This window comes from Budorcas taxicolor, chromosome 16 (assembly GCF_023091745.1).
Source record: "Budorcas taxicolor isolate Tak-1 chromosome 16, Takin1.1, whole genome shotgun sequence".
In the NCBI taxonomy this organism is placed as follows: Eukaryota; Metazoa; Chordata; class Mammalia; order Artiodactyla; family Bovidae; genus Budorcas; species Budorcas taxicolor.
Genome location: NC_068925.1, coordinates 74,572,323 through 74,596,934, shown reverse-complemented (window position 1 = coordinate 74,596,934; position 24,612 = coordinate 74,572,323). Strand labels below are relative to the sequence as shown.

General features: G+C 51.2%; 1 protein-coding gene across 1 annotated transcript in view; it reads right to left on the bottom strand.

Moving 5' to 3' along the window:
* LAMB3 (laminin subunit beta 3) overlaps positions 1-15,651 on the bottom strand; it is a 40,474-nt gene extending 24,823 nt beyond the window's left edge. The window contains exons 1-4 of the mRNA XM_052654022.1: positions 15,624-15,651; positions 14,530-14,684; positions 1,418-1,532; positions 823-896 (exon numbers count right to left, since the gene is read on the bottom strand). Of these exons, the coding sequence (XP_052509982.1) occupies positions 823-896; positions 1,418-1,532; positions 14,530-14,684; positions 15,624-15,651 (372 nt within the window). The remainder of the gene's footprint in view (positions 1-822; positions 897-1,417; positions 1,533-14,529; positions 14,685-15,623) is intronic.
* Positions 15,652-24,612: the final 8,961 nt, after the last annotated feature.

Sequence of the window (24,612 nt, the reverse complement as noted above, 5' to 3'; positions counted from 1 at the left end):
ATCCAATATTCTTGCCTGAAGAATTACATGGACAGAGGAACCTGGTGGGCTACAGTCTATGGAGTTGCAAAGAGTTGGACATGACTGAGCAACTAACACTTTCACTTTTATCATTCTTGAGGTGAGGTTCTTATAGCAACTTCCTCAGTCATATAGGATATTAGGTCCTATTTCTTTATATTCACAGCTCAACATTACTTATCCTGATCATTTATTCTCATCAACCAAGCTTTATCATTAAATATTTGACTATTTCTATAGAAAGAATAAAATCAAATCTCTGTAAAGGAAAACCAAAGACCCTGTCACTAATGAATGAAAATGTTCCCTCCAAAAGGTATATCTCCAAAGGCTAGACTCAAAGCAAAACCTGACAAGTAATGGCACTGAATGAGCCAATGGCTCTGAAAGCACATCTCACATGTGGCTTGGCCAGTTCCTTGCTGTTGGTTAAACTCAATCTTATCAGCAAACTTATTAAAACAGATTATACCAAGAATACGCAACTGTATAAGTGGCTATTACACAACTGTATAAGTAGAATTGATCTTGGAAGAGCTGAATTAATTAGATGGGCTAAGGATGGGAGGTGCAGAAAGGTAGAGGATAACAGGGGGCCTGATCTCCCAGAAGTGGTACCTCTGCTGTCCCCATGATATCGGCTCAGGGTTAAGCCCCAACCTGAGGAAGGGAGACCCACCCCGCATGTGGCACCATCACCTCCAGCCTGAGGAGACAAGGACCCTGGGCTCTCCATGAGTCCAAGCCCACATGGCCCAGAGTCCCCCCTCTCTTATCCACTGCCATACCCAGGAAACACACCTTAAAATCCATCATGATGTCCTGAAGCTGGAATTTCCTGTCCAGGTCCAGCTGCAGAAAGACAGGGCTCACATCTGGAAAGACACAAAACCCAGGAACTTTAGAGCAGAGACTGTCTACCTTCCCAGGCTCCAGGAAATCTAACTCTGATTTTCTCATCTCCCTCTCAGAGAGGCATGGTACCAGTATGTTTCTACTTATAGCATCTTGAATAGGTGCTTCTCGGCCCATGTCTTCTCGGCCAAATTTCCTTCCCACTGTCCCTTGATGTCTTTAAAACCTTTAGACTTTCAACTCCTCAGCCCAACACAGATCTGTTCCTAAAGCCCAGTTCCTTCAGCAAGCCCACTATGACCAAGTAGGATGAAATGAAGGCATTTCTCTCTCTTCTTACCTTTTCATTAACCTCCAATAAATTATTCTACCTACAACATCTGAAAGGCCTCAAATACAAAGACAGAAGGTTCTGCTCACCAACCACCCATGTCCCACCACCATAAGAAAGACGTGGGAAAACTCAAAGGGCCCCAGGATGCCTTGCACATCCTACGGGAGCCTCACACATGGGCTCCTGGAGGCGGTGGCAGGCGCTTACCATTCTGTGACTGCCACCAGCGCATGGGGCCCGAGGATGAAACCACGTTCTCCACTCGGTGACCGTTGTAATTGTGAGCCAGCCTGGAGTCACACTTGCAGCATTTCATCTGCCACTGCAGGAGATATCAGAGACTCAGAGGTGGGGCCTTTGTATACTGGGAATTCTCCCTTTGTATACTGAGAGCCTAGAACATTCTCTCCATGGAAATGCTTCCCTAAGGAACTCATGGATTTCATCAATACATTTAGAATGACCAACCGCTCAAAATAAGACTAACTGGTCATCATTCCATTTTAAGTCCTCTGTGTCAGCCCCCAACACATAGCTAAGTAAATAGTAAATATATGCTGTGACTGGGAGAGAGGTATGAGGCTGTAAAAAATGAATTTTGTATATGACCTTGCCTCAGAGAGAAATCTGAAAAGAGTGCTAAGGGCAAAAAGCAGAAAGAAGGAGAAGCTCACGTTGATTTAGTAGCCTAGCAGGCTATAGTCCATGGGGTCAAACATGACTTAGTGACTAAACCACCACCACCACCATGTCCTAGGTGTAGGCTAGAGAGTTTTATAGCTCATCTCACTGAATCCTGGCAGCCTTGGAAAAGTGGAGTTTCTTAGGATTAGAAAAGGGGACAGGAAAAAAGGACAAGGGAATTTGGGGTTCCAGTCCTAGCTCTCCTCTGTCAATTGAGTGGATATTGAAGTAGAGTCACTCAATCATTTCACAATATTCATTAAGGCCGTACTACATCCTAGACCCTCCTCTGGGCTCTGGAGTTGTAATAGTGAACAAAACAAAGACCCAGCCATCAGGAAGCCAACGTTCTAGTACCATTTAGATGATCTTAAAGGCCTTCCAGCACTTGACCTCTGGGACTTGAGGGTCCTTCCCAGTTTGGCATCCCCTAACCACAGGAGTCATGTATGGATATGAGAGTTGAAATATAAAGAAAGCTGAGCACCGAAGAACTGATGCTTTTGAACTGTGGTGTTGGAGAAGACTCTTGAGAGTCCCTTGGACTCCAAGAAGATCCAATCAGTCAATCCTAAAGGAACTCAGTCCTGAATATTCATTGGAAGGACTGATGCTGAAGTTGAAACTCCAATACTTAGGCCACTTGATGTGAAGAACTGACTCATTGGAAAAGACCCTGATGCTGGGAAAGGTTGAAGGCAGGAGGAGAAGGGAATGACAGAGGATATATAGATGGTTGGATGGCATCACCAACTCGATGAACATGAATTTGTGTAAACTCCAGGAGTTGGTGATGGACAGGGAGGCCTGGGGCGTTGCAGTCCATGGGGTCGCAAAGAGTCAGACATGACTGAGTGACTGAACTGAACTGAACTGACCCACAGGAGAGAAGCTCAGGGTGTCCAACCAGATGGAGCTTTGTAGGCAGGTGTCCCAAGGTCAGGAAGGCGGAGGAAGTCTGCAGCCCTGGGGCTGAAGGCAGGGTCTCTTCCCCATGAAGATCTGGGTTAAAGTGGGCAGCCAAGGAGGAAACAGCCTCACCAGGGAGGTCCCCCTGAAACATCACCTTCCCTGGTCTGCCCATGTGCTGGAGTGAGACAAGAGACAGAACTGAACCCCATGGGCTCCAGAGCAGGGCAGAGATCATGAAGGAAAAGAACACAGCCAGAGGATTGGCCTTTGTTCTTTTAGTTTGTCCATAATATGTAAATGTGCATACATTTGCATATGTTTGCATGTGTTTGCCCTGGCACATACGCGTGCACACACACACCCCACTGAGACATCATGACCTTGCCTAGGTTCTTCATGCAACACACACAAAACCTGTTTTCTCTGAGTAACCACAGTCCCAAACCTCGTGTCCAGCAGAACACTTTTCAGAGGGCTCCAGATTGACACACATGTTGAAGCAAGGCTTGGACGAGAACCTCCCTGAATTGCAAGTCCTTCTGGGCAGAGGCGACTGTACCTCCCCACACCCCCTGCCTCTGATGCCCCTAAGCCTCCACCCAGCAGAACCAAGAGAAAGCTCAGCCAGCCGTCTCTGAGGCCTTGCAGCCCCTGAACCTTGGTTCCATCCAGGGAAGGCCCTAAGCTGGGGAGGATGATCCATCAGAATAGGTGACGTCTGCTGATCCTGTGAAGCTGACAGCTCAGTCCCGGAGGGAAGAGGTAACGTGCCGAGTCTGCGCCTTGAGTTACAGAAACTCTTCACCCAACACTGCTCTTCCCCCAGAGCCACTGAGCAAAGCCTGGAACGGTGAACGGTGCTGGAGGGGAGCCAGGAGTCCTGGCTCTGTGAGAATCTGCTTCCCACCCCATTTTCCAGCTCCCACCACCCATCTGCAAAACAAGAGGATTGTCCCCTTCCTGGAGCTTGGAGGTGTCCTCATCACTTCCCAAAGTGTTTTATTAAACAATAATTTTCGTACGATATAAATGAACCTATTTACAAAATGGAAATGCACTCCCAGACATAGAGAGTAGACTTATGCTTACCAAAGGGGAAAGGTGTGTGTGTTGGGGGTGGGTGGGAAGGGTTAAATTGGGAGTTTGGGATTAGCAGATACAAACTATTACATAGAAAACAGATAAACAACAAGGTCCTGCTATATAGCACAAGGAACTATAGTCAATATCCTATGATAAACTGTAATGAAAAAGAATTTTAAATGATTAAGAAATACTTAAAAAAAATATTGTGGGGAGATGTTTAGTGCTCACATAATGGCTGGCACGCATGCCTTATATAAAACAGCAGCTACTGCCCATCCTTTGCCGAGCCACATTCTTCTTCATAGTAGTGTCTCCACATGACATACTGTTCATTGAGTGTCCATGCATTTGCTCACAGTGTTTACTTGCCATCTGCCTCCCTCTGTTAGAATGTGGACTCCACAAGGGCAGAACTTACTTTCCTTTATGCGGTATTCCAGTGCTGAGCAAAGCGCCCAGCACTTAGTAGGCCCTCTGTAGATACTTTTGGAATGAATAGTAAATGCTCACAGAGAAGGCAATGGCAACCCACTCCAGTGTTCTTGCCTGGAGAATCCCAGGGACAGAGGAGTCTGGTGGGCTGCTGTCTATGGGGTCGCACAGAGTTGGACACGACTGAAGCGACTTAGCAGCAGCAGCAGCAAACGCTCAGGAAAGGCTAGCACTTTCATTTATATTATTGCTCCACCCTCCCTTCCTGGGAGTTTAAAGAGAAGGGTGAGGGAGTGAGGAGGTGACCAAAATCAACAAATGACTGGAGTGCCGACCACGTGCTAGGTGCTGTATCAAGAGTTTCAGTGCAATAATCTATGTAAGCCTGACAACCACCCTATGTGTAGTATTATTCCCATTGCAGGTGTGAGAAGGCTGAGGCTCCATGAGGCTCTGTGACTTTCCCGTTGACTGATGGCCGGTGCCGGCATCAGCGCCAGACGGGATCCCTCCCCACACCCTTCTCTTCTCCCCTCCTCTTGTCTCTCTCTCCTCCCCTCCATCCCTCCCTCTGTGCCATTCTCTCTTCTCCACTAGAAACCAAACGGTAATCCACTCCAGTATATTGCCTGGAAAATCCCATGGACAGAGGAGCCTGGAAGGCTACAGTCCATGGGGTCGCAGAGAGTCGGACCCGACTAAGCGACTTCACTTCACTTCAACGTCGCGGGAAGGAAGCACAGTCAAGGGTGACCGTCTCTGTCTCACCCACAGGGCTCAGTCTGACCCTGAGGCTGACCACAACAGAGAAAATGCTCTGGGAAAAAAAGCTGGTTTGTCATGCTAACCTCGCTCAGTTAGCACAGAGACTGCAGGGATGTCAGTGGCTAACACAAATACCTAACCAACTAAAATAATCCTTTCTGGGCAAAAGCCGCCTCTTGCTGGCATCTGAGTCTCCTCCAGGATCCTATTCTGGCCCCTGGCGGCAGGCACGCCCTCCTCCCCACTCTGCCCAGCCTCTCAGAGGCAAACTTCTCCACCACCCATCCTCTGTCTGCGCTCAGCACATGTCCCACGGAGAGACAGGGGCCAGCTGCCTTCCGGTGACCTGTCATCCGAGCTCCTCTGGGCTTGCTGGGAACGGATCCCAGCCTGTTCTCTGGCCAAGAGAGTGCCAGAAACAAGGCTCTTTTTTTGCTTGGGCCGTGGGACCCAGGAGCTAGAACAGCCCAACCTGAGACTCAGGAGATGCCTTTGATATTCCCAAATGATGGAATATTATGTAACTTTTGAAAAGACTGTTGACAGAAAGATTTTAATTGCATGGGGGAAATGCTTACAATGTTTTATGAAAAAAAATTATAATGTTTTATGAAAAAAGTTGGGCCTAAGCTTGTATATACACCATGATCACAAATACATATTTTTAAAGGAATCAGTAGGTAGGAGGCAATGCACCAATATATTAGGTTGAACCAAAGGAAATGGCTGATATTCAGCTATCTTGACCTACGAAATGGCAACTACACACAGCTTAACCTAATTACCTCTGAGAAATGGGATTGTAGGTAACTTTTTTTCTTGGTTATTTTTTAATAACTTTCAATGCCTTGAATATATATTAACTTTTATATCCAGACCTTTGTTTTAAACAAACTCAAAAGGCCCAGGATACTCAGCATGAGCTTGCCACCCTGCATCCTCCCTGTCTTCACAGTCAGGCTGGGGCACCCCAGGCCTCCACCACCTGCCTCCACATGGACAGACAGTGATGACGGATCAGATGGCCTCATGAGCTGAACACCTACGTGCCTTCATCACAGTAACGTAGCTAAAGGAGGGATTTATCTCAATCCTTAGACACAGCCTAAGCCACAGGTATTTTAAGCAGCTCTGCTTGTCAACCAGCTGGAGGGATGGAGGCCCAAATTAGGGGGGCTTATGGCACAAGCCCACATGAAGACAAGCTGCCAATTCCTTCTCTTTCTGGGCCTCAGTTTCCCTTTCTATTTTATTCCTGTATGTCTACATGCAGTACGTGTGTAAGAGTGTGTGTGTGTGAGTGTGAGTGTGTGTGTGTATGTGTGAAAGAGAGAGAGATTCTCAACACAAGGCCCTTCCCTTCGTGTGTGTTATGTGCCTCTGTCTCTCCTGGAGATGGAAGCTCCCAGCCGCAGCTGCCTCCCTCTCTGGGGTCATTTGGCCGGCGCTCCCCTGGCCGGGCTACCTCAGAGACGCAGTGTTATTATCCACTCAGCCTGCCAGGCCTCCAGCCAGCTTGGCTCCTGCTCATTCTCCGTCTGGAAAGGCTGGGCCTCTTCCCTTATCCCGGAGCTTTCTAGAAGCTCAGCAGTCTGGCTGGAAGACAAACCAGAGAACTATGGGAGGGCAAAGGAGACAGCGGGAAGCCTCAATCACAGTGGAGAGTGTGGAACAAGGAAGGCAAAGCAAATCAAAGCTCTGTGTCTTAGCAGAAAAGGGAGCGAATTCTGGAGGGAAATGGGAGAACAGGCTCTGCTTAGCCATGGCCAGCTCCCTCCCCCTGAGCAAGTGAGAGACGGCCTATGTCCATCTAAGGAGCTGGACTCAGGGTCATGGCTGTCAGCCAGGGCCGAGAGAAAGACAGCCGGAATCAAAAAAAAAAAAATGCAGCTGCCTACAAGACATTCCCTCTACTTCAGCTCCCTCATTGGCAAAGTGCAGGGGTGGGATGAGATAATGAAGCTCCTTCTTGCTCTAACATGCTATTAGAATTCTCCCCAACTCCAGCTTATCTGCTCAGAGGTTAAAGACACTCCAAACAAGAATGCAAAAGAAGCAAGGGAAAAATAAGATGTTGACCAAACATGGTGCTGGAGAAGCACTCTTCCCAGCAAAGTGAGCAGGGAAAGAAGGGACCCTGAAGGCCTTGGTCAGCAAAGTCTCCACTAGACTCCCACTGTGATCCACGCGCGTGTGCATGCTCAGTCATGTCTGACTCTTTGCGACCCCATGGGTTGTAGCCCAGCAGGTTCCTCTATCCATGGTAAGAATGCTGGAGTGGGCTACCATTTCCTACTCCAGGAGATCTTCTGACCCAGGGATCAAACCGGCGTCTCCTGAGTCTGCTACTTGGCAGGCAGATTCTTTAACACTGAGCCACCTGGGAAGCTCCTGTGATTCACAAGCCTCATCATTTATATGTCAATGTATATTTCCAGCAAAGGTGAAAAATCAGGGCCTGTTTTGGGGCCAGGTGGGAGTTGAGCCCCAGTGCTACGAAGCACTGTTATGAACTAACATCTTGACCAAAGCCTTAATTCATACAGCTCTTATCTCCATCGAAACCAAGTTCAGAAAGCTCAGTTCTGAAGCTGATAACCAAAATGATTAATACCACAACACTCCAAAATTATACTGCATGAGGATAATAGCTGAGAAAAGAAGAGAAGCTAAAGGCAAAAGAGAAAAGGAAAGATATACGCATCTGAATACAGAGTTCCAAAGAATAGCAAGGAGAGATAAGAAAGCCTTCCTTGGTGATCAGTGCAAAGAAATAGAGGAAAACAATAGAAAGGGAAAGACTAGAGATCTCTTCAAGAAAATTAGTAATACCAAGGGAATATTTCATGCAAAGATGGGCACAATAAAGGACAGAAATGGTATGGACATAACAGAAGCAGAAGATATTAAGAAAAGGTGGCAAGAATACACAGAACTGTACAAAAAAGATCTTCATGACCCAGATAACCATGATGGTGTGATCACTCACCGAGAGCCAGACATCCTGGAATGCAAAGTCAAGTGGGCCTTAGGAAGCCTCACTATGAACAAAGCTAGTGGAGGTGATGGAATTCCAGTTGAGTTATTTCAAATCCTGGAAGATGATGCTGTGAAAGTGCTGCACTCAATAAGCCAGCAAATTTGGAAAACTCAGCAGTGGCCACAGGACTGGAAAAGGTCAGTTTTCATTCCAACCCCAAAGAAAGGCAATGCCAAAGAATGTTCAAACTACCGCAGAATTGCACTTATCTCACACACTAGCAAAGTAATGCTCAAAATTCTCCAAGCCAGGCTTCAACAAGACATGTTGGGAGTTGGTGATAGATAGGGAAACCTGGTGTGCTACAGTCCCCGGGGTCACAAAGAGTCAGACATGACTGAGCAACTGAACTGAACTGAGGCTCTGACCTGAGCATGATACATACATTATCTCATTTTATCCTTCCAAAATCTCTGAGGTAGGCATACTGGATCAAAAGTGGGTATCTTCATTTGACAGATTAGGAAGGCAAGTCCTAGAGAAGCTAAGAATGTGTTCAAATCCACAGGACTAGGAAGAGAAGAAGCAGGAATTCTGCTCCCTGGCTCTCTGTCTCCAAACCTTCTCATCCTGCAGGGCTTCAAGGGACACAGCAGTCACGTGACAACCATGGGACATTGCAGGGACTAGAGATGGTTTTCAGGATGCTCCTTCTCTTCTCCCCTAGTAAGGGCAACCTCACTCCCCACCCAGACTTCTCCAGAAACTGAGGTGTCCTCCTAGACCTGAGTGCAGATAATTGGTTTGCATTCCTGGATCTCTGAAAGTTCTACCATTGACAGTGATTCCTTTCGCCGCTGAGGGCAAAGAAGCAAGGCACTGCCCAGAGAGCTTCTAGGGACCTGATTCAAGAAGCAACGGTGTGAGAAGCCAGGCCAACAAAGTTGTGAGGCTACCCAAGTTTGTGCCCAGGTTTCCATCTCACCTTTCTACTCTCTTCCCTCCTTTTAACCCCACAAGACACACTCCCCAGTCCAAAGCAACCAGGACCCCCAAATTTCACGTTCCACATCCCAAGTTTTGCTTCCCTCTGATAGCAACTCTTTCCCCCAGTGATCTTTTTCATTTTCTGCTATCTCTTCTAAACTTATTCATTCTTGGTCTCATTCTCTTGGGACACTTTGCAAAAGCCACAGCTAATTTTCTGATAAGCAAACCCTTGTTGAAATATAAATGATGATAGATTAATATGACGCCTTTCCCAAGGGCATCTGTATTTTAAACAAAGAACTCAACGATGTTTCATCCAAATGAAGATTCACAATGGAAGGAGCTTTGAAAGTTTCAGATCTTCTAAAATCTCCTGGGAATCAGGAGCAGATATTTTGGTCAGAGAGAGGCTCAAAGTCCTCTGTGAGCAGAGAACAAGGACCTCAGGATGGATATGAACACATTCTCACATTCTGTGTGTACACGTTAGCCATGCCGGAGGTCAAGAAAATAGATGTCTGTCAAACACAGAAAGACAGTGGTTGTTGGGTGTGTGCCTGTGGGTGTGAGTATGCTTATGTGGTGTGTGTGTTTGTGTGTGTGTTAGGAGGAAGGGATGTCAACTGACTACTGCTCCTCAGCTTGTTTCCAAGAGATAAAAATGACAGCTGTTTGGTTTACACAGCTAATTAACCTGAGGAATGCACTGTGTAAGACTGTTATTAAGGAAACTGGATAATTAAGTTTTCCCCCAGAAAGGGAGGGAGTGGAGATAAATAAAGCATTTAAGGGAACAGACACAACATTGGAGGAGACTTTGTCAGGAGCAGAAATCAGGGCTGGAAAGCTTCCAAGCAAAACCCCTCTGGTCCCCAAGCAGCATGGACCAGCAGAGAGAGGACTGAAGGTCATGGCTCAGCCCCTGCCAGGGTCCACCTGGCAGAGATCATGGCTGACCCTTGGGGTCACACGCAGCCCACCCAGAAGCCTGGCAGACGTGTGAGAGCTGAACCAACAAAGGCTGACTAACTCCCTCATTTCATAAATGGGGAAATGGCGGTCCAGACAGAAGCCATGACCTTCTCAAGGTCACGTTCCTCTTCTAAGTGTCAGAGGCAGGACCAGACCTAGAAAGTCTTCACCCCCCATCAGGCGACTTCACTAACCACGACTGCCTCTGGGTTATCCAGCAGCCAGACTGAAAATCAGATGCGCGGTGGTCAGTGGGCAGGCCCAAGGGCAGGTTGACTTCAATAACTATGCAACTGCACGTCCTGATCCAAGAAGAAGTGCTCAGGAGAATGACTGATAGGTGAGGCGGCCTCTGCATGCAGACACAGGTCCCGGGAGGCCAATGGGCAAGGGGCTGGGACATGTAGCCCCTTCCAGATACCAGGCCCACCGTCACTCAGCTCCTTTTTTAATGTGGTCCACACAACAACCCTGGAGGAGGGCATGGCAACCTACTCCAGTATTCTTGCCTGGAGAATGCCGTGGACAGAGGAGCCTGCCGGGCTGCAGTCCATGGGGTCACAAAGAGTTGGACACGGTGGGAGGAACTCAGCGTGCACAAACACAGCAACCCACTGAAGGGGGTGCTATCACCCCTCCTACTTTTCAAACACGGATCGACAGCTTGGGGAAAGCACAGAAGGAAATGAGGGTCTGGAGACATCGCAGACATTTTCATCCACGCCTTGGGCTTTAGGGGGAAACGGTACAGTGAATTCACCGAGAGGTTACCTGGGAGCTGGAAGAGAGAGAGCCAGGGGACAGGGTGCGACTTCCGCCTCAGGCTCTTTCGGTAAAGACCAGTCTGGGTTCAAGTCCGAAACAGTTAACGGGTAGTCAAGGCAGGGAGACCCGCAACAGCAAAGCTGGGCAGGGGGTGGGGGGACAAGGGAAAGCTGGCCGAGCACTAAGTCCGTTGTCAAGGCTGCAGTATGGACACAAAGGCCAATAGGATTAAGCCAGTGAGACAAAAGCAGGCAGAAGAGGTGATGGGCCAACAGGCTAAGACTGGCCAGGAGAAAGCAGCCATACTCTGAGGTCAGGAGCTGGGAGAGGCCGTTTGGAGCTGGAAGGCATCCCCACTGCCCCCGAGTTTCCCCAGGGTTGGCAGGGGGCAGCGAGCGATGCTAAAATGTCCAAGAGTCATGAATCCCCAGTGCACTCGCATTAATGTCACACCAGAAGGCAGGCAGGCGGCAGGGGCCGGGTGAGTTTACTGGGCTCAGGCCCCACCATGTCACCCCTGCAAGAAACTACAACAGAGGCACTGACCAGGGGCTCTGACTCAAGTAAGGTGTATACATGGCAGGAGGGGCTGGCAGAGAGGGATGGGGAGGTCGGGGCTGAGGGGCAGGCCTTGGCAAGGCAGCTTTGTACCATGCCGCCCTCCTCTCCAGCTGGGCCTGGCCACTGCAGCGCCATCTCTAGCCACTCAGAAAACTCAGTTCCTAAGCATTTCCATCAGAAGTTTGGGGGATCCCAGCACACACCTGGACGTTCCCATGGGGATGGGGAGAATAAGAGATATCTCATGGAACACTTGTGAAAATTAACTGAGATAATTTATATAAAACAGATTCAGTCTAATGCCTGAGACATATAATATGTGCTTAATAAACTATAGCTTTACTATAATATCATTTAATTATAAAAATAAACTTGAAAACTGAAATTAGAACTCATGAGAGTTGTATCTGGATTCCTAATTCTCATCACACAGCCCCCCGTGTGCCCAGGGAGGGTTTAGGGTCCACTCGGACAGAGGAGTATCCGTGCCTTCACGTATGTCTTCACTGCCGGCAACCAATGGCCTCTGGGAGGGGAGGCCGGAGAGAAAGAAGGAAAGAGAAATCAGAGAAGGCAGAGAGGAGGCAGGTGCGGGAGAGAAGCTGGTTCCCCATGGTCAGCTCATTCCGAAAGAAAACTGGAGCAAAGAGCGACACGAAAGACCATTGGTCTAACACTCGTTCATGGAAGAGGAAAGCGAAAGAGGGGGTGATCTTTTGCCCAAGATCACACTACAAGTTAGTGGCAGACTTTGGGCTACACACTACACTCAAGATGCCCTATCCTCTCCTCTTCCGAGAGGTTACATGGATTTATTCCCCTGGTAGACGAGGGGAAGAAAGAACCAATGCATCTCAACTTTCACAGCAGCAAAATAGCTGATATTTATCCATCCCCCGGGTTGCAAAAGTCTAGCCTTCTCTTCTGCAAGCTCCTATGTGTTCTCAAACTGCTGCTTAAGAGCGGGGGAGGCAGTTGGCTCCCTGGGGCATTTGAGAGAGGCAGAGGGCGGGACAGGATGGAGTGTGGCCTAGAGGGAGGGAGGCTGTCCAGGCAGGCCTGGCACTGAGCCTTTCTCAGCAGCCTCGGATCTCTGCCCAGTGTCCATCCCTGAAGGTGGCTCTGCCCAAAGAGAGGACCCAGCAGAGGACATCCTGAAAATTTTAGACATGGCTCAGTGGTACAAGATTGGAGGGCGAGTGGGAAGGGGGCAGCTGGACTCATTCTGTTGTCTGGAGAGCTCCCCACTGCCAGGTTCCCTGATGCCGGTGGAGTAATCTAGGCCCACAGGGAGGACTCGCCTGCTGCTGGCCGTCTTTCCCAACACTGTCAGATGGCCTTTCTCATGTCCAAGTGGGTGAGGTGCAGAAACCACAGCCATCTCCGCGCAGCACCTCCAAAGCCAGGACCCAGGGCCATCGATGATCACAAGCGGCCAAGAGGACACAGGAGGATAAGAGGCCAGAGGTGGGGTCAGACGCCACCGCATGGCCCTGAGGACAAGGAGCGCCGAGGGAGAGGGAACCGCAGACACCCCAAGCCGCCTTTGCGGCCATCAGCCTCTCACTCCCTTTCTTGCTCTGTCTTTTTAATGCCAAAGATGCAGAGACTCAAGGGAAAACAACTCCCTCACTCTTTCCTGTCTAAATCTATGTATTGAGGGCCAAAAAAAAAAAAAAATGGCCAAATGAGACAGGCAGCTGGGAAACAAGAAAACACTGGGTGATTTCCACCTTGGGCAACATAAGGAGCAAGGAAAGACCTCAAACTAACTGACGGGAAAAGAAAACTGAAGTTCCTACCAGAAAGGTCCAGAAGCAAAGCAGAAAACTCACAGTGGCTCTTTGAAAAATAAATCAGTTGCTTAAATAAGCAAAGCGTTCCAATGTCTGGCTTTGCTCAGCTGGGTTCCTTATCAGCTGAACCGCTGAACCCTCTTGCTAACCCCCAGTCACTTTGCCTTTACCTCACTGATCTGTGTCCTTTAATGGCAACTTGAATATTTTCCCAGGGGGAAGGATAAATTAGGAGGTTGGGATTAACAGATACACACTACTGTGTATAAACTAGATGACCAACAAGGACTTACTGTATAACACAGGGAACTATGCTCCATGTCTTAAAATAGCCTATAATGGAAAAGAAACTTAAAAAAGACCATAACTGAATCACTTTGCTATAACCCGAAACCAACACAACATTATTAAGCAACTATCTTTCAAAATAAATGGTTATTAATTTTTATTGGAGGATAGTTGCTTGACAGTGTCGTGTTCGTTCCTGCTATACAGCTAAGTGAATCAGCTAGATTAGCACACACACGTGTCCCCTCTTTCTTGGATTTCCTTCCCATTTAGGCCATCACAGAGCACTGAGCAGAGATCCCTGTGCTGCCAGTTCCCTTCAGTTACCTGCTTTAACCACAGCAGTGTTTCTATGTCAATCGCAATCTCCCAATCCATCCCACACACACAAAAATTTTTTTTAATTAAAAGGAAATTCTGCAAAACAAATAAATAAGTCTCCCGCTTCGCCCAGGGTGGTGAAACATGGAGACCAAACATGCAGAGACTGGAGGTAAACAGGTTGGCTCTTCACACATGACAATTACAAACCCTAGAAGGAGAGCCTCCAGCCTACAATCATACAGTCTTCTGGTAGCTCCAGCCCCACCCTTAGCCCAACACGGGCAGAAGAGAAGGCAACAGAGCATGGGCGGCGCACAGCTCCCTTCCCGCTTTGGCAAGAAGACAAGCCGTGCACAGATCCCAGCATCTGTGCGCCACCAGCCTTGACTCCGTCCATCAAAGATGGCACCTCACCCTCCACACACCTAAAGGACCTGTCTCGAACTACTGCTTATGCCCCAGATTTCAGCGACTATCCTGCCCAGGGCCAAGGGCTGAGAAAAACTCCAGCTTTATTAAGCAAAAGAGGAAAAGGATCTGTTCAGTTTAAAGGCATTTTGAGTACGGTTTTCTCTTGCTCATCGAAGGTGGAAATTCCTGAGAGGCAGAGATCCAGCCTTATGCTTTGCTTACATTCCCCACAGTACATGGGGCTGGGCCTACACCAAGTCCACTCTAAGTGTTCAGTGAACAGATGGTGGGCTCCCCCCGGGCCCCACGCTCGCCTTCTTCCAGCCCCTGGAGGCTGTGGAGGAAGAACCTACCTCACCATACTGGGCGCAGTAGGTCTCAGGCTTGGTCAGGCCACAGGTGGATGAAGCTCGGAGAAACCGGGTCCTCCCGATGAGCAGGTCCCCGACAGGTGGATAGCAGGCCCCGCGGGAACAGGCTTGCTGGGCACACAGGAGGCTGGGCAAGCCTGAAATCACAGGGGGCTCAGGGGGTGCTGGGGTGCAGCCTAAAGAGAGGGCAGTCTAGCCGGCCACCCCAGTGCCCCCCAGGGAAGCAGTCATCCATCAGCAAGGCTAGACCCTCTTCCTTGCCTTCATGCTCCGACGTACTGGTGGTGGGAATAATTGCAATCCTGGTGCTGTTTGGTTTTAAAAAAGCTGATTTTATAGTCTGTAACTCTCAGCTTTAAAAAAGCAGAAGTTGATCCTGAACTGTGGCATCCATATGTGGCTTTTAGAATTGAGCTGCGGACACACGCTTGCCCATTGCTCTCCTCGCCTGTTAACGGAGCAGCGCTGGCTGCTGGCCGTCCGGGGGACATGGGGAGAGACCTGCCTTCTGTCTGCTCCTTTATCTCTGAAAGTCGCCCCGCCACACTTTGCAAATAACCAGCTGGTAAAGAATCCGCCTGCAACACAGGAGACCCCAGTTCTATTCCTGGGTCTGAAAGATCCCCTGGAGAAGGGAAAGGCTACCCACTCCAGTATTCTGGCCTGGAGAATTCCATGGACTGTAGAGTTCATGGAGATACAAAGAGTCGGCCACGACTGAGCGACTTTCACTTCACAGCTGCAGCTCCCTGAACATCGGGAACTCAAGGCATGATGGCTCTGGGACCAGGTTGAGAGTGAGAGGATGGAAAATAAACGCAGCACCAGAGCACTGGGGCTGCCACAGACCACCCTCAGGCAGGAAGAAGGCATTTGGGAGCCTTTTAAGAGTCTCATCTTCTTCAGAGGCCCCCAGGACAGAGAAACCTCATGGGCACCCCAGTAGATAAGTGTTCCAAACCCCAGGACCCCGGGTGATGGGTGATGTTCACACTTTGATAGACTGTCCTCCCACCCATGGCTGGTCCTCTCTCTGCTGTATGACAGGGCCCGGAAGGACAGGAAGGGATACTCACCAAAATACAGGAGAAGGAGCGGCCTCATCTTCAGTTGACGAGGTGATCCCCACTCAGGACCTCACCTAGGGCATAGCAAAGCAGCCTGGGTGAAGCCACGCAGACCCCTAGGTTGCACTAGCCCTTTGCTGTTTCTGGACTTGGGTTTTCTCAGAAGCCTTTACTCAGGGCCTTGGCCTAGGACACTTCTGAACAGCAGGCGCATCTGTAGCCAAAACCTGGAAGACGCCAGAGACCTGGGCCCCTGTCCCAGCTGGCATGTGACTCCCAGGCTGTCCTGGGAGAATGTCACTACATCCTCCTGGACTCCAGCTCCCCCTTCTGAAACAGACAGGAGGGATCAACCCTGCCCTGCCCCCCATGGTCAGCAGAGCAAGTTGGGGAGCCAGAAAGGACTAGGCTCTTTGCAGGATAAGTCTGTGGCCTCAGTGTCACCCTAGGAAAGAGGACTGGCCTTTCTCAGGCCCTGGCCCACCTACAGGCCCAATGGTGAGTGGCTCAAAGAGGCTGGTGGCCTGGAGGGGAGCCCTCTCCTGCTGTTGACATGGTCTCCAGTATCTCCCACGGCCACCCTGAGGGTGAGACTATGGTGCCCGCATCTCTGGGCTGAGCAGGTTGTGGAATACAATGGGGAAAGAGAGGGAGGCCTGGAAGTGTTTAAAAAGTGAGTGAGGAATTCATCTGAACTGGGAGCAACTCAAAATGTCTCCAGTGATGCACTGGGGCTGTACAGGAGGGCTGGGGGTTGGGAGGCCACAGAGCAGGGATTCTGAAGGAGGCTGGGGTGGGGCGTGATACTCGAAGGGTCCTAGAGGCAGGGTGCTGCCCTGCTGAGGCAAGCCCCGCCCTGCTCATGGGGCGCCCACCTCTGCCTCGGATCAGATGCCCACTCAGCTCCAACAACAGCCACACATTCTTTTGGCCTGGATGGAGGGATGGGGGAGTCGGCAAGGCGGGGCAGGGAGGGACTGGGGACCCCCTGACATCTTTAAATCAAACATCGTGAGGCTTCAAACTCTTTCCCTCCAATCCCATATCAGAGCAGTCAGGGGCCCAGGGAAGAGACAGGTGGCCTGAGCTCACATAGCTAACTGTCGCCCAAGAGGAAGACCCATCATCTGGCTTCCTCCAGGGGCTGGAACCTCGCCCTCTCCCTGCCTGGAACTAGGCACTGTGAGCAGTTCTTAGAAGAGGCCAGCCTGCCCTCTCCTTCCTTCTTTGTGTCCAGCCCCAGCTCTGAGCTTGCTCTCTTCTAAGTCACCGAGATGCTTATCAGATGGGAGAAAGCAATCCAAACAGCGGTAGACTCGACACCCAGACTTTGGATCCCAATGGGCTCAAGAACTGAAGCTCCCAGGAAGAGGAAGGAATCTGGACCTGCAGCCAGGCCCCAGACACCCAGGTACACAAGCCTGGGCCCACCCCGGCCCCCATGGGGCAGGTGAAGACAGGTAACAGACCTTGCTCCGTGCTGCCGCGGTTCTCTCTCCAGATCACCTCTCCGAGACGCTCCCCTTGAATGTGGGGGTCTCCTCTCCTGGCTCCCAGTTTTTAAACAACGGCCTCACCTCTGGAGACTCCCCGGCTGGGCGTCGCCGGCTGCAGGGCGGGACTCAGGAATCTGGCCGCTGGCACACCCGTCTGCCGTCACAGCACCCCTACCCCCACCCCAGACAGGACCAGGCAGGTGGAGGCGGTCCGGAGGCCTCACGGCAAGATCGGCAGTGCCCACCTGCTTGCTGTGGGTGGGTGGGGGCTGCACCAGGGAAATGTGAGTGATCACGGGAGACCAGGATTCCTGGGGGCCGGTGGGGTGAGGGGGTGATGGCCACTCGCATTGTGACAGCCGCTGCGCTGGGTGCTTTCCCAAGCCTCATAGAGGTCAGCCTCTCCTGGGGTCCTGGGCCACCCTGGACAGAAGACCACGCAGAGAACAGAAGGATCAGGGCTTGCATGTCGGCTATTACAGCTCCAGACCTGTCAGCGAGCTGGAAGGGGAGAAGACGCAAACATTGAGGACCCTGGAAAGCACCAGACCCCTCCAAAGGGAAAGCAAAAAAGTGGAAAACCCCTGCTTCTTGCGGGGGGGCTTGGGGGGATTAAAAGGCTATGGTTCATCAGGAAGGGGTCAGAGCCCAACCCACCCAAGAAAAGCTTAGGAGGAATCAACAGGTATGAACTCTAAATGTTTCCCCTCCGGCTCCCTCGCAGCCTTGGCAGGGAGCCCAAGGACAGGTAACTACCTGTGAGTCACGGCTCCCAGCTCAGGGAAAGGCTGCTCTCCCATCCCTTCCTACTGGGCAAGAATGCCTGCCTGGAGGGCCAGAAAGCAGATCTGACCACAAGGGGTGGAAGGGAGGGCTGAGGCACAGCTGGACCAACTTCCCCTGGGCCCCCGCCAGGCCTGAGAACACAGCTACCTTTGTGGGACGCTGGGCGGCTCCTGGCTCAGGGCTTTGGGCTGCAAGTGGCTGTAATGACAGTCACAGGGGCTGGTCTTGGAGGACATGCCTCCCCTCCACCAGGCGAGGGTCCGAGGGCTTTTAGAGAGATCCGGAAGGTCACCCAGTCCAGATCTTGGCTGGGCACAGCCTACAGGGGCATTGTTTGGACACAGTCACCTCCAAGTTTCTATTAAAGGAGATTCTACACAAGCTGGTCCAGCCTGTCAGTGTCTCCTAAGAGGGAACAGGAGGGTTGTGTCCAAGAAACTGGTTTGAGAACCCTTCAGGGCAAAATGGAGGATTTTGTGGATTAAATGGTAAACTGGGCATTTCTAACCCTCAGACTCTCATAGAGCCCAAGAGGTTTTGATAGGCAGGAGAAATACTCTAAGTAGCAAATGGACAATAAGCAAAATGGACATTGCCGTACATGTTAGCGTCTTGAACCATGTAAACATTCCAATAAAATCTGGCTTAACAAGCCAGTATCAGTACAAGAAGCGGGCCCTCCTGGGCCCTGCCTCTGCAGCAAGAACACGCACACACGGCCTACAGCCCCCCCACAGGGAAAGGTCACTGCTCACACTGCCGCCGGGGCTTTAAGCCCACCTGCCTGGTCTCTTTCTCTCCACCCTGCCAACTCCTTGAATGCAGGGCTTCCGGGAAGCCTGGCCCCTCATGGAGCTCTGTCCTGTGCCCACCACCAGGAAGAGGATGTGATGCAGAGCTCAGGAATAGTTAACTCAGCAGAAGAAGCAGTTGCTGCCTTCCCAGATCCCCAGACAGGCGGGGCGAGCAGGCGGCAGAAGGCTAGCCCTTTAAACGCCCCTCCTCCTCTCCCCTTGCGCGGCCAGGAGCCCAGGTAAATAGGTGTCTCAGACTTCACAGGCCGGGGCAGGTCCCAGTGTGGTTTGGCTTCACAAAGGGGAAAGCCAATTGCTCTGTGTGGGCCCCTACACCCCATTCCGCATTCCCAGCCCAGTCCAGGACGTTGCTTTGGCAAACCCCAAGGAGGGCCCAGCCAGCCTCACCCCTCAGGAACGCTGACTTCCCAGTGGGGATCTAGCCCCCAGCCCCCACCAGCCAGGACCGCAGGGCCCCAGGCATAGGCCTTGAACTTCAGAACTCAGTTTGTTCAGAAACAGGAAATCTAACACAGAGGCAGAAGCAAGGGTAGGACCTGGCAAGGACTAAAGGCAAGCTGGGCACTGCTCTGACAGCCTCCTCTCCACATCCCCTTCCTCTCCTGCCACCCACCATCCTGCCCCAGAGCCCCCACCCTCAGCTCCCCAGAGCCTTGGCTTGTTAGAACCGCTGCTCAGGAAAGGGGTTCTCCTTGACCCACCCCCCCATTCCTCTCGCACTCACGTCTGTCCATCCAGCAATTCTGTTGCTCCCGCTTCCAAAGGCAGAGGGGGCTAACAGAATTAACCTGGTGGCTCAGACGGTAAAGAATCATCCTCTTGCAGTGCAGAAGACACGGGTTCAATCCCTGGGTCGGGAAGACCCCCTGACGAAGGAAATGGCAACCCACTCCAGTATTCTTGCCTGAAAAATCCCATGGACCGAGGAGCCTGGAGGGCTGCAGTCCATGGGGTCTCAGAGTCAGATGTGACTGAGAGACTAATGCACACACGCCCCCAGGTTACAGAAACGACACCGGGTCAGGGCAGGCAAGTCTCGCCCTCTGCCTGCTTGTCCGCCGTCCCTCATGACATCTCAGGGGTGGCCTGGGAAGCTGCCATCTCCATCACCCATCTGACAGGCTCAAGCTGTGCACATTGCCAGGGAGATCAGCCAGGGTCTGATGAGTGAGAGAGAAAGGCATACGGAGCAAAGAATGCAGGGAAGGAGGGAGAAGAGAAGAGGCTGAGAAGGCAAGAGAACCTGGTCCAGGCTGTGAATGCCGAATCCCAGGTGTAAGAGGAAGGGACACTGGGTGACTCACGGCTCGGGCACCACCTGGACCCAGTGAGTCACGGCTGAGTCCTCGTCTGTGGGGCTGGGTGGGCTCCAGGAAGGGCCCTGCGGATCCGCCATGTGACTAAAGCTGGCGTGTCTACGCTCCAGCCACAGCTGCTCTGCCGCCCAGACAATCGGTCACTCCTCACGCACCAGAGAGAGGAGGTAGGGCTTTCTGAACTCAGGCTGGAGCCCAGCCTCGGGCGGGGACCCGGAGAAGGCAGAATGGGGCCCTGGGCTGCCATCGCGGGGTGACTCTCTTCCACAGAGTCCGTCTTCCTCCTCCCTCCCCTTCCCAGCCTGAACTGTGATCAGCCCAGGCCTGAGGTCTGGGAGAGACCCGGCAGCAGGCCCAAGTTAACCAGAGCTGACATCCTCTGGCGAGCTCACTGCGCCCCGGGCCCTGTTCTAAGCTCATAAATGTATCCCCACATTTCATACTCACCATGTCCCCATGAAGTGGACACTTATCATCCTTTCTTTGAAGATGAGGACAGTGAAGCACATCTTCAACAACTTGGCCCCAGCTAATAAGTGGTCATTGGAACCCAGACCAGTTTGCTCAGCACTCATGTTCTTCACCACCGTTATTCAGTCACTCAGTCATGGCCGACTCTTTGCGACCCCCATGAACCACAGCACGCCAGGCTTCCCTGTCCTTCACCATCTCCTAGAGTTTGCTCAAACTCATGTCCACCAAGTCAGTGATACCATCCAACCATCTCATCCTCTGTCACCCCCTTCTCCCCCTCAATCTTTCCCAGCATCAGGGTCTTTTCCAGTGAGTTGGCTCTTTGCATCAGGTGGACAAAGTATTGGAGCTTCAACTTCTTAACCACTACTTAGAGTTTAAAGTGGCCTAAACTCCCTGCTTCCACACTTGGTAAGCCTTGACCAGAGTCCACCAGACTCTGAACTTGATGTTTCCCAAACCTAATCAGGACCTGATATCTGAAAATTGTGCTTTTGGAGCACTAACGTGGACCAGAGACTCCTGGGGAAACACCGATGCTACAGAAACACCCAGAACACCCACCACAAGGTGCCTTCCTGTTTGTTTTCCCATGCAGACAACGTCTTCTGTGTGGGCACAGTTGGAGAAGGTGCTGGGCTCCAGCTGCCCCATCTCAGAGCCTCTGGCATTTACGGGCAGGGTCTCCCCCTCATGCCAACAGGAAGCTGCTCTGAGTGAGGACGTGAGTGCCCCACAGGGGAGGGAGGACAGAGAAGGTGGGCAGACAAACAGCACAGATTGCTGACAAGAGTAAACAAACAAGATGGAAAGTGAGGATCGGTTGACACAACTCCCCTGTCGCCAGAGGAAGGGGAATCTGCCGGGGTCCAGCCCCGGTGGATCCAGGGAATTCGAAGGGTGGACGGAGTCGGCGAGGAAAACTTATTTATTTATTAATATAAGATTAGATTAGGAAGAAGTAGTGTAGTAAGAAAATTAAGTGGAGAGAAGAGGCTGATTAACTTGGGTTACGTGGAAAACCAGTAAAGTTCCAGACAAGGAGCTTGCACCATCTACGTTAGGCCGCCGGCGCCCGTTTGAATATCGGAGAGTGCCCCGCTTTGGGCTTTCTCTCTTTTACGGATCTTAAAAGCCGGGACAAGTAGACATGGTGAGCCTCCACGTCCCAGATGGGAATTCAGCCTGAAATTAGAGTAAAGAGGAGACACGGGGGAAACCAGTCCAGCGACTGGCTCTCCTTCTATTGTCCTTCAAGGCCTTTTATACTTTTGATTATACATAGAGATCAATGGGTAATACAAAATTCTGTAGCGTTCGCAGCCCAGACTCTTTCTGTATATCATTTTGTATACAAAAAGTCTCAGGTGATTTACATTATCTTCTGGCCAAGAGGCTTGTTAACACTTTTTGGCTCCCTTCCTTAATGAATGTTAATTTTGTTTCCCCTGAAGTGTTTTTCTTTAATCTGCATCTCCTTAAAGCGTTAAAGTTACATCTCTATAGAACAAAGGTGCAGTGGGTTATAACAAAGAAGGTACTTAACTCAAAGTTAAGTTGCTAATACCAGGTCTACTACTTGTTTTTCTATATACCAACTATATCTAAAAATAAAGGATATGAAAATTTAGCAGCAAGCATTGACTCAACAAATGAAACTTTTAATCAGTCCTATTCTAAAGATTTTGACTCCTCGGAAGCCCCTACATTCCTAGGATGTTTTAAGCTTCCTATGTCTCCTGCGGTCAGAAGGCCTCAAACAATCACACGCACGGCTGTGCGAGTCCTGCAGGCAGGCTAGAAAGCCATCAGAGGGGTTTTTGGATTGAAACACTCTTTCAAATGCAGAAAACTAAAGCCCTGAATTGACTTTTTCCAGAGAATGTCAGAAGAGTGCCTGGAAAAGCAGGCAGATTCTTATTTTTGGGGGGGTGGATGCTCAGGAAATTCCAGGGGGAAAACCTGAGGTCTGATTAGCCTTGCCATCGGAGCTCTTGCCGCATGACCTTGTCACGGGTGGAATTCCTCATGCTGGCTCCCAGCAGGATCCCCTCCTCTGAGGCCAGGGCCCCAGTTTCTTCCAGGTCCCATCTCCCACGTCCTAGGGTGCATTGCCAAATGTTCCCCCCTCCTGAGGGGTATAGCCCAGTGCAGCCGGCAGTGCGGTGGGGTCGAAGGCTGGCTCCTGGCTCCCCCGAGGGAGGAATATCTCGGCATCTCTGCCACTTTTGCTGACCTCCCAAATTCCCGAGCTTTTCCCAGGTGGCGCTAGTGGTAAAGGACCCACCTGACAATGCAGAAGACACAGGAGACACGGGTTCCATCCCTCGGTCGGGAAGATCTGCCACTCCCGAATTCTTGCCTGGAGAACCCCATGGACCGAGGAGCCTGGGGGGTACAGTCCATGGGGTCACAAAGAGTCAGACACGACTGAGTGACTCAGCACCCAGGCCTCCTCAGACGGGCTGGCTCAGACCACGGCCCCTCTCCACCCCCCACCACCCCTCCCCCTACGGTCCAGTCATTGCCCTCCGTGAACTAGGTTCTCAGAACCTAAGTCCAACCTCTGTGCACTTTGGCCACAAATTTGCCATGTGGAGCTGGCCACGTGGCTGAGAGCAGAGAGGTGTATACCTGACGCGGGGAAGTGCAGCCACAGGTGAGGTCAGGACCCACTGGGCATGGCCAAGAGGGACCAGAGTCGGGGCGCAGGGGAAACCAACCTCGGGAGATCGGCTCCCTGCACTAGCGGAGGGGACTTTAAAATTCCAAACGGCGTCTCTAAAAGGACCACCGGGAGACAAACTCAGGTTCCTACTGCTCAGACTGGCGTTTGAGGGCTGAGTACGGACAAACGAGCCTCTTGCGGTTGGAGGGGGAGCGGGCACGGGTGTGTCTGGCTTCTTGCCTGGAATCAACCACACCTGAAGGCGTGGAATCAGCACCTCCCTTCAGTGCTTGTGGCCACATCGGGCGGGTCTCTGTATGGACTTGAACAGTTCCCGGACCCAACTCCACTTCTGCTTCTCAACAGAAGCACAGACTTGGGAGAACCCCGCTCTGGGCCTCAGTTTCATCCTTTGTAAATAGAAGTGTTGGATTTTACCAGTCCTCAATCCAGGCTGTCCTCAGAATTACTTGCAGAACTTACAAAATCATACACTTAGGCCAGGCCCCAGCCAGAGATTTAAAGGGTGGGCAGAGGGGCAGGGACATTGACAACGCTTTTAAAGCTCCCTCGAAGCCCCCTCCAGGCTTCCCCAGTGGTTCAGCAGTAAAGGATCTGCCTGCCAATGCAGGAGCCTCAGGAGACACGGGTTCGATTCCTAGGTCAGGAAGATCCCCTGAAGGAAGGCATGGCAATCCACTCCAGTATTCTTGCCTGGAGAATCCCATGGACAGAGGAGCCTAGCAGGCTACAAACTATAGGGTTGCAAAGAGTCGGACACGACTTAGCATGCTCGAAGCCCCCTCCAGCTTTAGGGCGCCCTGCTTTCGGGGCTGGTGGTTTAGGACAGCACTTGAAAGCCTAGAGTTGAAACTGAAAGAGATGAAGGTACAGGTCTTGGTTCTGCACTCACCAGCTGAGTGACTCTGCACAGCCAAAGCTACTTGCATCCAATGGGACCAATAACAGTCCACCTCACGGATCCTTGTAAAGATCAAAGGGAACGATGCATACAGGACTCTCAGCAAAGTACCTGGCTGGCTGTGTGCTCTATCAAAGTCTGTCCCCACGAGTGCGTCACACACACAGGTTTCGGGTATGAGCAGCAGTCTTCACAGCTGCTTGTAACAAAAAGCAAACCCCATTCCATCCAGATGTCTGACAGCTCACTTACCAGACAGTGGGCCAACCAGGAGGCCTCGGGTCCCCCATTCCACTCTGTTCCCCGGGCGAAGGAAAATTCTCGAGGAGCAATGATCTGGACCCCAAGGGAAGAGAGGCCACTCAGGGGGCCAGATGAGCTAAGTTCCTTGAGAGCAAGGTGACACTTCCGGCCTTCCTAAACAGGGAAAGACACGGGGTGGGGTGTTTACAAACAGAGGGCAGAAGAGCAAGCTGGAGCATAACCGACATTGCTTTATGGCCTTCAAGAGTTAATAAAAC